The 17,695-nt window shown below is 41.5% G+C and overlaps 1 protein-coding gene across 3 annotated transcripts in view; it reads left to right on the top strand.

The window, feature by feature from the left end:
* The window catches only part of SPECC1 (sperm antigen with calponin homology and coiled-coil domains 1), a 227,679-nt gene that overhangs the window by 174,385 nt on the left and 35,599 nt on the right, over positions 1 to 17,695 (top strand). For all 3 annotated transcript variants that reach the window (XM_026448174.2, XM_026448175.1, XM_026448176.1), the window contains 2 exons: positions 1,992 to 2,148; positions 4,720 to 4,822. In XM_026448174.2, coding sequence (XP_026303959.1) covers positions 1,992 to 2,148; positions 4,720 to 4,822 — 260 coding nt within the window. The remainder of the gene's footprint in view (positions 1 to 1,991; positions 2,149 to 4,719; positions 4,823 to 17,695) is intronic.

The raw sequence follows: 17,695 nt of genomic DNA, 5'->3' as shown, positions 1-17,695 counted from the left end.
TTATACGGCACTCCAAGTCATAATAATGACTTTCCAGCAGAAGGAAATGAAGACCAAAAGCCAGTGTAAAGTCAAGAGTGTAAGAACAGAGACAGAGTTCAGTGGATGTAGAGAAATGAGAGAGTCTATGCTCCAGGAGACCAGTCCTGAGTATCCCATACTAGGAGGGGAGTGGAGGAGGCCAGAGCATAGCAGGAAGCCCACTTGGCTCACAGTCTCCATGCTTGCTGTGTAGAGGGAATAACTTGATTGCACACATAGTGATAGGTGTGGGGTTTTTGAAAAATTGTGGTAAAAGACACATAATATTAAATTTACTGTATCAACCATTTTTAAGTGTACTAGGTAAGCCTTTGGCAGATAATATTTGTGTCTTCTCTCTGTTCCACTAGCCTTAAAGTTTCCTATTGTGTGGAGACAGCATTCTTTTTGGTTTTCTTTGAGAGAGAGTCTTGCTCTCACACAGCAAGAGTACAGTGGCATTATCATAGCTCACTGCAGCCTCAAACTTCTGGCCTCAAATGATCCTCCTGCCTCAGCCTTCAAGTGGCTGGGATTAGAGGTACATGTCACCATGCCTGGCTAATTAAAAAAATTTATTGGGGGGCTAGAGACAGGGTCTCACTAAGTTACCCAGGCTGGTCTTCAACTCCTGGCCTCAAGCAATCCTCCTGTCTTGGCCTCCCAAAGCACTGGGATTACAGTCATGAGCCATCATGCCTGGCCAAGAAACCATTCTTTTAGTTGACAAGATACATACTGAACTTGAGACCACAATAGCTTATTGCTCTGAAATTAATACCTCATTGATAGCCCTCCCTACTTAGCCCCCACCAGGCACCTGTCTGCTTGGATGATTCTGTTTACTGTTATTACAGCAAAGGATCACAGTGACAATTACTTGCTTCCAGCAATCCCCAGCAATTGCTTGTCAACATTGAGGTCATTGGAAGCTGCAGAAACCGTAGATTAATGTGATGTTCTTGTTGTTCTCTTGGATGTAAATACTATTTTTCTCTGCTATTTAGAGCTGACTAGCCTCAGTCCTAACTTTACTGCCCCTAAATGGTGGCTGTGAGCTGTAGACGGATTATTTTCTTCTGTGACTATTCACAGGTCTTGGGCGGCAACTGTGGGTTCATCCTGGTCCCTCGTCTGCTCTGTAGCTTTGAATAAGGCACTTAGTTCTCTGAGCTCCAGTTTCCTCTATAAATATAAACTAGACAATCTTGAAAAATTTCTCCTCTTCCACACTTTTATGGTCCTTTAAGATATATCATCTGGCTAGACATGGTGGTACACTCTCCTGTAGTCCCAGCTACTTGGGAGGCTGAGGCAGAGGATCATTAGGAGGTCAAGTCCAAATCCAGCCTGGGCAACACAGCAAGACCCCGTCTCTAGAAGAGAAAAAGAAAAATAAGTATCATCTGGAGGATTCAGTTCATTTCATTATCTGTTTTGACTCAGACTAATATGACAGCAGAAAAGAGCCTTGAAAGGGTGATTTCTACTTTTTTAGCAAGCCAGGCCCTATGGCTAGAATGGCCTTTTCTCTTGTAAAGTAGTTCTTCTTGGTTCCCAGCTTCTTGTTTACTGCTGCCTGTGATCTGATCATCACATGAGGCATTTTCCTGCCACTCTCTCTCAGATGTCTGTCAGTTAAAAGATATTACCTGGGGACAGGGCTGGCTTTGCTGGCACTTGCACAAGGCCATTAGAAGGGCATGTGCTTGGTGTAATACTCTGGTGACATCATCTTGAAATTCACAGTAGTTTTTGAACAAGAGATTGATTTGGCGTTAGATGCTATAAATGATGTAGTGGTCCTGCCTGTAGAATCCACATCCCTATTGCATTTTTATTACTTCAGAAACGATATATATGTTTGTAGTTGAGGAAAATGGGAATGGTAATTGTATTTGAGAATGAAGCATGATGGCAATCAAGAGCTGCTTCTTCAGGAATGGGTGATTTTGTGGTTGTTCCCACAGATATTCTAAAAGGAAGAACTGAGACCCTGAAGCCAGACCCCCACCTCCGCAAGAGTCCCTCACTGGAGTCACTGAGTAGACCCCCGTCTCTGGGTTTTGGGGACACGAGACTGCTGAGTGCTTCCACCAGGTCATGGAAACCACAAAGCAAACTCAGGTATCGTGTTTCAAACAATAAGAAATCAGAAAAACATTGGGCTAATCACCTTTTATTCTTCCTTCTGTTTTGTCCCCATGGCCAATTTACTTCTACAAATATTTCTTGCATGAAAATGACTAAGATACTGTGCCTGCCCTTGGCAAGTCTAAAAGGAGGACAGTGGATAGTAGTAGTGTGCAAAATGAAATTAAGGGCTGTAAAAAACAATACTGCATAAGCAAAGTGTTGAGAGATTGTTAGTTGGATCAAGAAGTCTAGAGAGAAGTGGCGCTTCTGCCAAGGGCTCTAAAGGTGCCATTACAAGCACGCTGTGGAATAGTGTTCAGGGAATGTGGGTGGTGTCATGTGTCTGGACTAGACTGTGGGCTTCCTGAGGGCAGGGACCCTGCCATACATATGCATAACAAGCTCTCTGTCAGTATTTGTTGGGTGGTTGGATAGGTGACTAGAACATTCCAGCTGGAAGGCATATTGTAAGTAGTCTTCATTGCTAAGGAAGAGGTTTGTGTGTTATTTTGGTAAAGCAATGGGGTACCACCAATTTTGTGGGATTTTGTTTTGGATTTTGAGGTTGTACAGTGAGATTGGACCTGCATTTTAAGGAGGATTCATCCCAAAACAGTGGCATCTAAGGATTGGAGAGACATTTTGAAATCAGTGTTTAAGAAGGACTTTCACAGGGATGTGAAGGAGGAGTTGGCAGAGGGAGAGGATGGCAAGACCAGCAGGGTGGTCACTAAGAGCTGGTCTTTGTTCCCACACCTCTGTCACCTCCTCCCTTTCCAGTGCCCCTGGTCGCCAAGGCCACAGCAAACCTCTTTCAGCTGCTTCCTCTCTTCCAAGTGTCTTCCCTGCTTCTCTGTGTTGGTTAATTTTCTGAAGCACTGAGCACATCCTGCCGCAAACCTTGCAGAAATCTCACATGACTCTGTCATCCGCACTCCTCATCCTGGTCTTCTAGGTGCCTCACGACTTAGCACCACCCCACCCACCTGCCAGAATGGCCCCGTGCCTCCCTCCACCTGAGCCTGTTTTAGTTTCTGCCTTTGTAATATAACATGACCATTTCTGATTGCAAGTCTTTATGTATAAGGTTCTAGCCTGAATCGTTTTTCTTTTCTCCTTTCATACCCTAAATACTGCTTCTCCTTCACAGTCAAACCTTTCATGAAGTTGTACCTAACACCTGGTACATCGACATATCCCTTCTCCGACTTTGGCATCTTACACTTTTTTGGGTGTTTCACTTTTGTACTGCTCTGTAGTGTGGAACACTGTTGCACAGTACATGCCATTGTCTCCATTTATGCTATAATTTAGCGGACAGTAAATGTTCAACTTACATTTTGGTATCTCTTCCAGCCCCTTGCGTTGTGCAACACACATAGTATTTCACTCAGTAAAAGTTATGAATGAGTAGATGGATTAATATACAAAATTGGCTAGTTTAGGAGTAATAGCTTTTTAATAAATATCACAAATATGGGTATTATAGAAGGATTTATAAGTGTCTGAATAAATTCAGGTCTTGTTACACCTTTGGGTATAGCATATATTTGGACCCAAATAGATGAAGTCATGTGTTTCATAGGTTTAATGTAAAGCCCCAGATACTACATACTGTCCTGTTTCTGTGCAAGAGATTTAAATAATCAAAAGAGCTTTTAAGGACCAGAATTAGTGCTATTCTGAAATTGCCCTTTTCTTCATACCAGAAATGCATACAAAAAGGCTATGTGTGTATGAATATGCTACTGATATTTTACCTTTCTTAATGAAAAGTTAAATTAGTAAAATTCTTATTTCAATTTTACATTTATGTTATTGGGATAAACAATGGCAGGATATCTGGTGTTTTTAATATGCCCTTCCAATGTACGTTTACAATTTATTTTGTTTTATTTTTTGGAGATGGGGTCTTGCTTTGTTGCCCGGGCTGTAGTGAAGTGGAACGGTCATAGTGCACTACAATCCTGAACTCCTGGCCTCAAGCAATCCTTCCTCCTCAGCCTCCTGAGAAGATGGGATTACAAGGACTCACCAGCATGCCCAGCTAATTTTTTTATTTTTTATTTTTTTAAAGATAGGGTCTCGTTATGTTGCCCAGGCTGGTCTTGAACTCCTGGGCTAAAGAGATCTTCCTGTCTTGGCTCCTAAAGTTCTGGGATTATAGATGTGAGCCACTGCACCCAGCCAGTCTACCTTTTACATTTTATGTAGATACTGGTTTAGTCTTGAAACATGTAGGGTGTGTTTTGTTTATGTATCTTTAATTCAAATGATATTGTACTTAAGTATACAATTGAAAGACTAGATGGATGAGCAACAGATGGATTTTAAAACAAAATGTAACAAAACTCTCCCCAGATTTATGATGGTCAGGAAGCACAATTTAATTTTTATTTTATACTGTGAGATATCATAAAATAGTAATGTGACTAATTTCTTTAGAGTCTTGCTGGATAAACTAGACTTTTGCTTTTCTAAAGTAGGTATTTATTTCTTGTGTATTTGAAGATTCTAAGTGTTAGCATCTTCTCCTTACCATGTGTTCTTCTTTCTAACCAGTGTGGAAAGAAAAGACCCTCTGGCAGCCTTGGCCCGGGAATATGGTGGTTCCAAGCGCAATGCGCTACTGAAATGGTGCCAGAAGAAGACACAAGGCTATGCGGTAAGGGACAATGTCAGCCAACTTCCAGCTGGCCCTGGGCAGTAGTAGTCCTGTGCCAGTACATGTTCTATGTGTGCCTGTGCTTGGTGGGCCAGTATGCATGTAATTATCATCTTTCTATTCTCCTAAGCAGGGCTGCCAGGGAGCGTTTGATATTTGTGCACTGCCCAAAGGCACCCTGACAGAGAGGCAAATGCAACTGAAAAACAGTCTGCACTCCACCCACCAAATGTATGGCTGCATGCAGAGCTGCATCTCCCGAGGGAAGGGGACCTTTTCCTTTGGTCAGAGTGTTACTGACCACAGGTTCTTGGGCTCTCAATGCAATAGAAATTGTCATGAGGCCAAAAGAGTTTTCCCAACAAGGCTTTATTGGTGCTTATGCCCTTATCCCTCAGGCACGAGGGAGGAAGCACAGGAGAGGGAGGATTCTCTGGCTGAGTCCTTGAAGTGAGCTGGTAGGGATTTATTAAGCAAAGTGCAGGAATTGATATCAAGGTAGAGAATGTGGACTGGGCTGGGTAGAGCATGTGAGGGGTAGGAGATGTGGGTCAGTTTATCTGCTGGCAATGGTTGTCTTGAGTAATGGGCCACCTAGTGTTCTGGTCAGTGGCAGCAAGGCTATGCTGTTGTTTAGCATTCCTTGCTGAGGTGGGACATTCACAACTTTGGTTGGATATGTTGGATTTCCTAGAGCCAGTTTCTGGAATTATTTAAGTAAAAGAATTAAACATTCGTTTATTCTTTTACACATTATGAGATTACAGAAAAACACTGTGGCTATTTTCTTTGCATGACTGTTAGCAGGTATGTCAGTGAAGTAGTGGTGTGGGTTTTGTGATCAGTGGGAATGCATGAAACAGTGCTGTAGTGGGGATGAGCTGAAGCCAAGCCCCATCCCTGCTGTCTCAGAAGCAGACACGAGCTCCCCCAGCAGTGATGCCTCCACCCAAGAAGACCGTTTTTGCTGAATTATCCTCCCAAAGAAGAGTGCACTGCCTAATTCACATAAAGGTCCTATGTAGCTGGGCCTCCAAAACTTCTCCAAACATTTTCTTCCTGTTGCTTTGAGAATTGTTTGCATTTAGTTTGAGAGTTTTTGTTTTCTAGGACAGTATCTGTTTTCTGTGAAAGTCAGAAAAGGAAGTAATACCTGATGTAAGTTTAAGCTTTTTTCTTGTGAAATACACAAAGATAAAATGCACAAATTATAAATCATAGTTTCTTGAACTGTGAGGAAGTGAAAAGTCATGCAGTCACCACTCCCATCCAGAAGAGGAGCATCACCAGCTCCCACAGACCCTTCCTATGACTTTCCCATCATAACCCTCAGTACTCCCTCAGATAACCATTGTCCTCAATTCTCCTTCCAGATTTTTACAAAAGTATGCATCCCTAAATACTATGTTAGTATTGCTTGCATTTGAATTTTATTACAAATGGAATAAAAAAAGCTATGTAATATTTGCATCTGGCTTTTTTTTACACAGTATTGAGTCAGTGAGATTTATCCTCACTGTTGCATGTAGCTGTAATTTGTTCATTTTCTTCACCATTTAGTAACCCATTGTAGGATTATACCATTATTCATTCTATTATTGACGGACAGTTGAATCATTTCCAGTTTGGAGCTATTATGAATAATGCTGTTATGTTCTTGTGCGTATTTCCTGAAACACATATGTGCTCATTCCTGCTGGACACATATTTAAGAATGGAATTCCTGGGCCATAGGGTATGCAAACAATGTAGTGGATAGTGCCAAACAGATGACTGAAGTAATTGTACAATTTATATCCCTCCAGCAATTTATGAGAGGTTTATTTCTCTGTATTCTCATCAACACTTATTATTGTCAGTCTTTTTACTCAGGGTCATGTGGATGATGTGTAGTACTATCTCACTGTGGTTTTGATTTGCATTTTCCTGTTGGCTGGGGCGGCTGAGCACCTTTTCTTACGCAAATAGATACCCTCTTTAAAATTGGCAATTCCTATTGCATTCTTACAATATTTTGCTAAAACTTCTGAAGATTCCAGCACCATAATACTCCCTTCCCAGGCTGAAACTTTTTGGGGAGGTGGGGACGGAAAATTAAAGAAGCTAGCAAGAAACACTCAGCCTCAGCCAAGATCCAGCCCAGATATTAAATTAGCAGGGCTGGGAGTCTCTGTCATGTCAGCAGTCAAATGTCTTAAAACCAGAATCTACCCAGAGTATACGTATCTTGTATCTTTGCCATTACCTTCTTTTCACTTTATGTTAAAAAAGAAAAAGAATCTCAGCACTTTGAGAGGCTGAGGCGGGAGATTGTTTGCTCCCAGGAGTTTGAGGCTGCAGTGAGCTGAGATAGCGCCACTACACACAAGTGTGGGTCCAAAAAAAAAGAAAAATCTGTCACACTACTGTCCAATAATAGAGGCTCCCAAAGTATAAACTCGCCTCAGACCCTTACTTATTCTTCCTGCTACCCTGTCCACTCTGCCTCCGCCCTGTTTCAAGGCTAGACCATGCCATGAAGGAAACCCCTTGGTTACAGCCTCCCCCAGCCCATCAACCACGCTGAGGACACGGGAAAGAATAAGAAACCAGAGGGAGGTGGTTGCCTGCAGGAGGTTTAGCGTAAAGAAAATAGGAATGGTAATGGGAAATTGCAGAAAACATTTAAAAGGAGCCATCATTCAAGAATGACACTACTGATGCTGCCTGTGCTGTCCCCCACCTGACAGAAATAGACCGAGGCAGCTGCCAGAGTGGACATGAAAAGACAATTCACATTTTCAGAAGGAGTGGCCTTCTATGATGTAACCTTGTTATAAGGCAGGGAAGAGACAGGCAATAAGATATTTCCAGTCAGGATCACAAGAACAGTATTTCCTGCTGGAGTGATTTTTTTTTGTTTTTGTGAAGATCTTAGATTAGTTTTCAAAACATTTTATGTTTGATGAAACCCAAAACTCATTTTGCCTGAAGAGTACTTTTCATTCATCATTAAATCTCTGTAAAATTAGAAATATGAACATGTGTCTGCTTTATTTACCCTTCACAAAATATGTCTAGACCTGTTTGAGACGCCTCATAGTCTTATTCTCTCAGAATTAGGAAGCCAAAAATAACTGGTGAAAACTTTTTGAAAACCAGGAACCATGTGTTCTTGACTTAAAATAACTTTCTTTTTATTTCATCAAAGTATAGTGTGAAAGGTTGTGTTATATCCCTCCATATATATATATATAATTTCAACTTTCGTGTAGATTCAGGGGGTGAGTGGGCAGGTTTGTTACAAGGGTACATTGCACGATGCTGAGGCTTGAGTGATGGGTCCTGTCACCCAGGTAGTAAGCATAGTACTCTGTAGGTTGGTTTTCAACCCATGCCTTCTTCCCTTCCTCCCCTGTCTAGTAGTCCCTAGTATCTATTGTTGCCATCCATGTGGCTTTTTTTGTTTTTGAGATGGATTTTTTTTTTTTTTTTTTTTTTGAGACAGAGTCTCACTGTCACCTAGGCTGGAGTGCAGTGGTGCAATCTCAGCTCACTGCAACCTCCACCTCCCATGTTCTAGCAATTCTCCTGCCTTAGCCACCCAAGTAGTTGGGACTACAGGCACACCCCACCATGCCTGCCTAATTTTTGCATGTTTAGTAGAGATAGGGTTTTGCCATGTTGGCCAGGCTGGTCTCAAACTCCTGACCTCAGGTGATCTGCCCACCTCGGCCTCCCAAAGTACTGGGACTACAGGTGTGAGCCACTGCCCCTGACCCTTTATATCCATATGTACTCAATGTTTAGCTCCCACTTATAAGTGAGATGTGGTATTTGGTTTTCTGTTCCTGCGTTAGTTTGCTTAGAATAATGGCCTCCAGCTGCATCCATGTTTATTCGTTTTATGGACATGATTTATGGCTGCGTAGTATTCCATGGTGTATATTTACCACATTTTCTTTAACCCACTATTGATGGGTACTTAGGTTGATTTTTTGTTTTTTCTACTGTGAAAAGTGCTGCAATGAACATATGAGTGGTAGAACAATTTATTTTTCTTTGGGTATATACCTAGTCATGGGATTGCTGGGTCACATGTTAGTTCTATTTTTAGTACTTTGAGAAATCTCCAAATTGCTTTCCACAGGGGCTGAACTAATTTTATTCCCACCAGCAGTGTATAAGCATTTCTTTTTTTCTGTGGCCTCACTAGCATCTGCTATTTTTTGACTTTTTACTAATAGCTACCTGACTAGTGTTAGATGGTATCTCATTGTGGTTTTGATTTGTATTTCTTTGAAGATTAGGGATGATGAGCATTTTTGCATGTTTATTGAATGTTTATATGTCTTTTGAGAGGTGACTGTTCATCTCCTTTGCCTATTTTTTAATGGGGTTATTGAGTTTTTGCTTGTGGATTTAAGTTCTTACAGATTCTGGATATTAGATGCATAGTTTGTGAATATTTCTTCCCATTCTATAGGTTATTTGTTTACTCTGTTGATAGTTTCTTTTGCTGTGAAGAGCTCTTTAGTTTAGTTAGATCCCGCTTGTCAATTTTTTATTTTGTTGCACTTGCTTTTGGGGACTTGGCCAAAAATTCTTTGCCAAGGCCAATGTTGAAAAATCTGTTTTCTAGGTTTTCTTCTAAGATTTTTATAGTTTGAAGTCTTATATTTAAATCTGTAATCCATTTTAAGTTAACTTTTATGTGTAGTGACAGGTAGAGAGGTCTAGTTTCTATCTTCTGCATATGGTCATCCAGTCATCCCAGCAGCATTTGCTGAATAGGGAATTCTTTTCCCATTGCTTGTTTTTGTCAAAGATCAGATGATCATAGGTTTGCAGCTTTATTTCTGGGTACTCTAAGTTGTTCCATTGGTCTGTGTGTCTGTTTTTATACTAGTACCATGCTGTTTTGGTTACTGTAGCCTTAGAATATAACATGAACTCAGGTAATAGGAGTCTCCAGCTTTGATCTTCTTACTTAGGATTGTTTTGGCTATTCAGACTCTTTTTTGGTTCCATATGAATTTTAGAATAGTTTTTTCTAATTCTGTGAAAAATGGTATTGGTAGTTTGATAGGAATACCATTGAATCTGTAAAGTGCTTTGGGCAGTATGGCCATTTGAATGATATGATTTTTCCAATCCATGAGCATGGAATGTTTCTCTGTTTATTTGTGTCATCGCGGGTTTCTTTCAGCCTCCTTCCATATGTTGTTCAGCTCCAGGTAATATTGTAGGTGCTGGGAATTCCACAATGAATGAAACAGGCAAAAGTCCCTGCTCTCATGGAACTTACATCCTCATGGGTTCTGGCAGTTAACTGAAATAAAAGGTAACATATATACCACATTTGAAGGGGGTATTGCTGTGGAGAGAAATAAAGCAGGGAAGGAGGATTTGGAAGACCTAGTTTTCTATTATGATGGAAAAATTTCCATTTGTAATGTGATTTCCAGTAAGAATTCTGAAGGGACAGAAAGCCGGGAGGGTAGGTGTGACAGGAAGAATTCTAAAACTAACCCCCATGACTCTCCCTGTGCAGGAGGCTGAAGACAGAGACTTACTTGAGCCCAGAAGTAAGTTCAAGGCCTCAGTGAGCTATGATCGCACCACTGCGCTCCAGCCTGGGCAACAGAGACCCTGTCTCTGGAAAACAAAGTATGCCATGATGATGAATGTCACTTACCATGCATTTTTATGCTTATGCTAAATGCTAAATTTTTGTAAAGTAAGTTCCTAGAAGTGAATTTGCTTTTGCAAAAGGGTGTGTTACACTTTCTATTTTAATATGTATTCTCAATTGCCTTCCTGTAAGGTTATTTAGTTTATTTAGTTTATACTTCTCTACACAGTGTACAAGATTATACATTCCCAATACTGGATACACCTATTCTTTTGATCTTTTTCAGCCTAAGAGGAGAAAATGGCATTTCTTTAAATTTTTCATTGCAGATGAAGGTGAAGCACTTTTTTTTTTTTTTTTGAGACGGAGTCTTGCTGTGTCTCCTGGGCTGGAGTGCAGTGGCCGGATCTCAGCTCACTGCAAGCTCCGCCTCCCGGGTTCACGCCATTCTCCTGCCTCAGCCTCCGGAGTAGCTGGGACTACAGGCGCCCACCACCTCGCCCGGCTAGTTTTTGTATTTTTAGTAGAGACGGGGTTTCACCGTGTTAGCCAGGATGGTCTCGATCTCCTGACCTCATGATCCGCCCATCTCGGCCTCCCAAAGTGCTGGGATTACAGGCTTGAGCCACCGCGCCCGGCGGTGAAGCACTTTTTATCAACTTGTTAGTCATTTATATCTTTCTTCTGCGAATTACTAGTACAGTTGCTTTGCTTGCTTTTCTATTTGTGTGTGCGTCTTTTTTCCTCAAAATTTGTGATAGCTCTTTTTGGTTTTCTTTTGGTTTTTATTTTTATCAAAGCTCTGTGTGCCCATAATCAGGTATGCAGAGATCCTGATGAGCAAAGCAGTCAGTCTGGCCTGAGAGCTCTGCGTCCTGCTCCCCAGAGTCAAGCATTTTCAAGTCGCCTTGTTGATTTTTTTTTTTTTTTTTGGCATTTACCTCTACGTTGCTAAATAACACGTTTATCAACTGCTATTGCTAATTTTTCATTTTAGATTTTGTATTTTGATCTCCAACTGTGAAAGATGAGAATTTATTTCTTTTTCACCACCCCGCCCCCCCATGCTTCCTGTCTTTGCATTCTCTCATTGTGATTGTGCATATCTGGAGTTCACATTAAGATGCTGTGTCATTCATAGATTAGCCATGTAATAGTATACACTGCTGTGGCTTTTTCTTTTACACAACCTGTTACTTGCCCCCTGAAAATCATCTTGTTTTTGTCTTTTTACTTAGTTTTCTATGTAAATGACACTCATTCAACCCCAACTCTTTGTGAGATATCCCCACACTTCACAGGGGTCAGGGATCGCAGCAGTGTCATCCTAGGGAGATCTCTCTGGAGCCTCTCACCCCTTCCATCATGGCCGCCCTCCATGCCTCGTGCACAGATTCCCTGTTCTTTGCCTCTCTCTTTTTTGGTCTTCTGTATCCTACATCCTATTCTTTTTTTTCCCTTCAGTATCTCCCTGAGAATGGGTTCATAGAAGGTAAAATTTTATGACCTCGCATCTTTGTTTTACCCTGATGCTTGATGGTTTCCTTGGGTATAAAATTTTAGGTCAGAAACTATTTTCCTTCATAATTTTGTGGGCATTGCTCCATTGTCTTCCATTTGCCAGTGATGCAGCAGGAACAAAATGATTACAGTCCTTTGTGATTTTTTTCTTCTTCAAAAGCTCATCGGAGGTTCTGGTTGTCCCCAGGATTCTAACATTTCAGGGTGATGTGCCTTGCTCTATAGCTTAAGTTTTGTCTTTTCTATCATGCTAGGCACTCACTGCACCCTTTCAATATGGTAATTCATAACTATTTTCTGGAATTATTTCACTGCTAATTTCTTCTATTCTGTTTTCTTTTTCTGGAAGTCCCTGTGGCCTGGCCCTCTAATTATCATATTCTTTTTTCTCCTATTTTCTGTCTCTTTGCATTACAGTTTTGTTTTCTGGGAGGCTTCCCTAACTTTAATCTTCCAAATTCTATTAAATGCTTAATTTCTGCAATTTTTTTTGCTTTTACATCATTTCAGTAATTTTTTAATTGTGAAATATACATAACATAAAATTTACCGTCTTAACTATTTTTAAATGTACAGTTCAGTATCGTTGAGTATATTCACATTATTGTGTAACGAATCTCTAGAACGTTTTCATTTTGCAAAACTTAAATTCTATACTCATTAAACACTAACCTGACATTTCCCTCTTCAGCCATTCTACTTTGTATCACTATGAATTTGACCACTTTAGGTACCCCGTATAAATAGAATCATACAGTATTTGTCCTTTTGTGTCTGGCGTATTTCACTTAGCATGATGTCCTCCTCAAGGTTCATCCATGTTATAGCATGTGTCAAAATTTCCTTCCTTTTTAAGACTAAACAAAATTCCATTGATAATATTTGCTATCATATTTTTGATTTCTATGATTTCTTTTTTGTTCCCTGAAATTTTTTATACCATCCTGTTCTTGTTTCATAGATATAATGTTACATATGAATTTCACTAAGGATTGTAGGTTGATTTTCTCACCAAATCTCTCTATGCAGATTGTTTCCTATAGTCCCTTTGTTCTATTGGTATCTTTAGGTCTCTGTCTTTATGCTTGAGGTTTGACTGCTCATGTTTAGGTGGAGGCTCTGCAAAGTGACCCCTGCCTGGGCCTGTGTATGAGGCCTGCGACTATGGTCTTTGTAGTAGAGAGCTGTTCCTGTAGCATGTCCATGACGAACTCCTGATGTCAGTGTCTTTAGGTCCTTCCTCTTGGGCACATCCATTCCCCCAGAGAAGGGCCTTCCAGTCTCCTGCTGGAGGCCATCAACCTGGCAATCAGGATTGAGGGACCTAATCAGAAAAGAGGCCTGGAGGTCAGGGACAGTGGCTCACCCCTGTAGTCTCAGCACTTTGGGAGGCTGAGGTGGGTGGATTGCTTGAGGCCAGGAGTTCAAGACCAGGCTGGCCAACATGGTGAAACCTCATCTCTACTGAAAACATTAGTGGCGCATGGTGGTGTATGCCTGTAGTCCCAACTGCTCGGGAGGTTGAGGCATGAGAATCTCTTGAACCTGAGAGGTGGAGGTTGCAGTAAGCCGAGATCACGCCACTGCACTCCAGTCTATGTGACACAGCGAGACTCTGTCAAAAAAAAAAAAAAAAAAGAGAAGAGGCCTGGGGGTGGAGAGTGACTACCTCAGCCCTCACCATGTAAATTCACTTAATTCCCTTGTTTTCACTGAATCGCTCATGCCTCAACTGCTCACTATCCTCTGGGTGTGCACAGAAGAGACAGCATTTGGAGCTCTCGCTGCTCTGTAAACAGATCTCCAACCCAGTCTTCCTGTTTTTAACCACCTTCATCCCCCAACCTGAAGCACCTTTTGCCACCAATTTCCTGTGTCTTTGAGGGATTTTGCACCATAAATCAGGTTGGGTCTTTGCCCTTCCCCGCTGCTGGCTTGGTATTTCGTTTGCTTAGGTCTGTTATGTTAGTTATCTCTTGTGCATCGGACTTTTCAGCTGCCAACATTTTGTCTTTTTGTTTTCTTTCATGTTCCCGTTGTCCTTGTCAGTTAATGCCTTTTGCGGGGCGGGGAATTCCTTTCTGTGGTTTTCCGGGGGCTTCATGAGGGAATGAGATTATGAGTGCCTGCGTTTCATTGCCATCTGCCTGGAGGCCTCAGAGAGCTTTATTCCTTTTTCCTTAAGGATATTTACAGAGGTTCCAGGTACCCTTTACATATAGACCATATTATATACAAATACACACACCCTTTTGTTCCTTCTGGAGTGCATTTGTGTTTATTAGGTCAAGTTTTATTTTTCCGCAGATGGCTGGCTATTTTAGCATCAATTATTTAATCATCTCTCTCAAACTACCTGATAGACCCAGGTATGAATGGGAACTGAGTGGTGTCTGGAGTTGCTGTTCCCTTCTGTGGCTCTGTGGTCTGGCCTCTGCCACAGGTTACTGCCGAGCAGAGAAATGAGAACATGACCTGAATGTGACACAGCGCTTTGGGCTCCAGGCAGGGTCCTGTGAGTGTCAGCCAGCACTGTGGCATGCGTTGTTGTGATGATTTTAATAACCTGGCATTTTTCATTATTTGAATGCTTGTTGGTTTTCTAGGTAAACTATTACAAATAACGATAGTTTTGTTTCTTTTTTTCTGTGTTGTTGTTGTTGTTGTTGTTGTTGTTGTCGAGAGGTAGTCTCACTCTGTCACCCAGGCTGGAGTGCAGTGGCGCGATCTTGGCTCACTGCAGGCTCCACCTCCTAGGTTCAAGTGATTCTCCAGCCTCAGCCTCCCAGGTAGCTGGGATTACAGGGGGGTGCCACCACACCCAGCTAATTTTTTGCATTTTTAGTAGAGACGGGGTTTCACCATGTAAGCCAGGATGGTCTTGATCTCCTGACCTTGTGACCCACCTGCCTTGGCCTCCCAAAGTGATAGGATTACACGCATGAGCTACTGTGCCCGGCCTGGTTTCTTCTTTCTAATATTTATACCTCATGTACTTTTTTTGGTTTATTGCATTCATGAAAGTCCAGGTCACTGTTGAATAATGCTGTTGATGGTGGATATTCTTGTTTTATTTCTGTTAGTAATATCTCACCCAAATAAGATTTAACAATATTGTTAAATAATTTAAAAATCACCTAAATAAGATTTTTGTATTGTTTTGTGGTAAATACTCTATCAACTAAAGGAAGCTTGCATCTGTTTGAACTTACTGAGGGATGTTTTAAATCTGGAAATAGATACGAATTATATCAAATTCCTTTTTAGCATTTAATGAGCTATCCATATGGTTTCTTCTCTTTTGACCCATTTATGTAATTAATAACATAAATACGTTTACTAGTAGGGAAACACTTGTACATATCTGGGGGCAAAATTCCAACTTGGTCACGGTATGTTATTCTTGGAGGAAACTCTACTCGATTATGGTTATTCTTTAATGTGAAACATGATTTTTTTATACTCTTATTATTGATGAAGAGACATTTGGCTTGTTGTTGCTTGCTTTGGTATAAATGAAGTTTTGTGTCAATAAGGCTTGTTTTTGTTTTCATTATGATATTAGTGAGCTCTAAAACCCTGTATCATCTGTATATAGTAAAAAGGGTAATAGGTATTTATTTTACCACCTTCTATAGTAGGATTAGTGACATAATTAATTCTTAGCCAAAGAGAATGTTTTATACTCTAGGTGCAAAACTCTGTCCAATCTGACAAATGAAAACCTGAAAACCCCAAAAAGTTGTTGGGTAGAAGTTGGGAAACCTTTCATTTAAGCTTCAGACAAGTTTTGTGAAAAGTTTAAAAGTGGAGACTTACATTTTCCCTGGAACTGATGCTCTTTTGTTTGGTGAAAGTCCTCTGAAAGGACCTGTTAGTTGCATAGAGGTAAGGCTAGGCCCCCACTTGTTCTCAGGGCTTAAGGCCTGAGCAGCCCAAGGCCCATCAGTGGTCCCAGTTACCTCAATGGGAGCTCAAGTATCCCCTGTCCCCATGTGGCCATTTGATCTGCTGGATTCTGAGTCAAGTGCGTTGAAATCTCTTACTCTGACTGTGGTTTGTGTCAAAAGCTTTGATTGCTGAGAGATTATGTTCCAGATATTTTGAAGCATACATAAAGGTTCCTTGCTCTATCTTCTTGGTGGTTTTTACCTTTTATTTCAGTTAATCCTTTTGATCTAGAAGCTTACATTTTATATACCAATATTGCTATTTCCATTTATGTTTTCTGTGCATTTTATGTTTTGCATTTATGTTATTTGCATGATATATCTTTATACTTTCTTTCTTTTCTTCTTCTTTTTTCGCCAGAGATGGAGTCTTGCTGTGTTGCCCAGGCTGGAGTGTAGTGGCACAATCATAGCTCACTGCAGCCTCCACCTCCTGGGCTCAAGTGATCCTCTTTTCTTAGCCTCCTAAGTAGCTGGGTCTACAGGTACATGACACCACACCTGGCTAATTCTCTTAAAAAATTTTTCAGAGACAGGGTCTTGTTATGTTACCCAGGCTGGTTTTGAACTCCTGGGCTCAAGAGATCCTCCCATATTAGTCTCCCCAGTTAGCTGGGATGACAGGTGTGGAGCCACTTTGCCCAGCTCCGTTATTTTCAGCCTTTCTTAGTTGCTTGTTTCAGGGTTATGTCTTATAAATAGTTTGGCTTTACATGTAATCTGAAAATTCCTCTAACAGGACAGCTTAGCCTGTTCACATTTTCTTGTGGCTGTATGTGTTTTACCTCCTTCCTCTGTCTCACTTTAAATTTAGTAGACTTCTCTTGCTGGCTTCCTTCTTACTAATTCCCAGGCACCTAGCAGTGTGGTAAGGTGTGTGAGTTGAAGAGGTGGGAAAACCCAGGCCTGAGACTCTGAGGGGTCATCACAGTGGAATAATCATAAAGTTTAAAGCTAGAGTCTGTTTTTATTAAACTGAAGCAGAATCATAGGTCTTTTCCAATCCAACACATTTTTTAAAATGTAGAGCTACAGAGCCAGCTGCATTAGTGAGAAACAGCCCCATCGGCCCCTTTGGGGTCAAAAGTCAGAATTGGAGGCAGGGCCTAGGCCAAGGTGCTCTTGCCAGGGCTGCTCTCTGGGGTAGAATGGAGGAAGAGCCGTGGTCAAGGGCCGAGTCCACTGGCCCTGTCACCAGGGGAGCTTCCCAAAGTCAGGGCCATACCTGGGAGCAAGAAGGACTCCAAAGACCTGCAGCAGATCTGGAGCACTATGAGCTGGAGTATTCGGGCTCAGATAGCAGCCTGCAAGTGTGAGGGTGGTGAGAAAGCAAGGTGGATGGAGAGGGAAAAGGTGGCTCTCAGGGATCCAGACCCGTGTCTCGTGGCATCTGATGCCTAGTCACCGCACGTGTGGGGACGTGCCTGGACCTGTGGGCTGATGCTTCTGCACAACTGAGCCTCGCAGCACCAGGATGCCCCTGGACAGAAACAAGCACGTGACCAAGCAGAACTCCTTAGAAGCCATTTAAAGGGATAACTGGAAACTCTCCATCCTAATTGGGCAAGATTGCTTACCAATTTGCGAAGTAGGGCATATGCTTAAAGTACTTTTTAAACTTTTTTTTTTTAAATGATGCTGCTAAATGAAAGTATGTGTAATTTCACAGGGAGGATCCCGTTTTGCCAAATGAAGTTCACTTAGCTCCTTTTATTGGTGCTTTGGGGAAGAGGGGGCGTGGTCTGTCCCTTTAGCCTTGTTGTTCTTGATCTGGTTTTTCTTTTTTTC

Source organism: Piliocolobus tephrosceles, chromosome 16 (assembly GCF_002776525.5).
Source record: "Piliocolobus tephrosceles isolate RC106 chromosome 16, ASM277652v3, whole genome shotgun sequence".
Classification (NCBI taxonomy): Eukaryota; Metazoa; Chordata; class Mammalia; order Primates; family Cercopithecidae; genus Piliocolobus; species Piliocolobus tephrosceles.
Note: the sequence above shows the minus strand (reverse complement) of the source record. Positions and strands in the feature narration are given on the sequence as shown.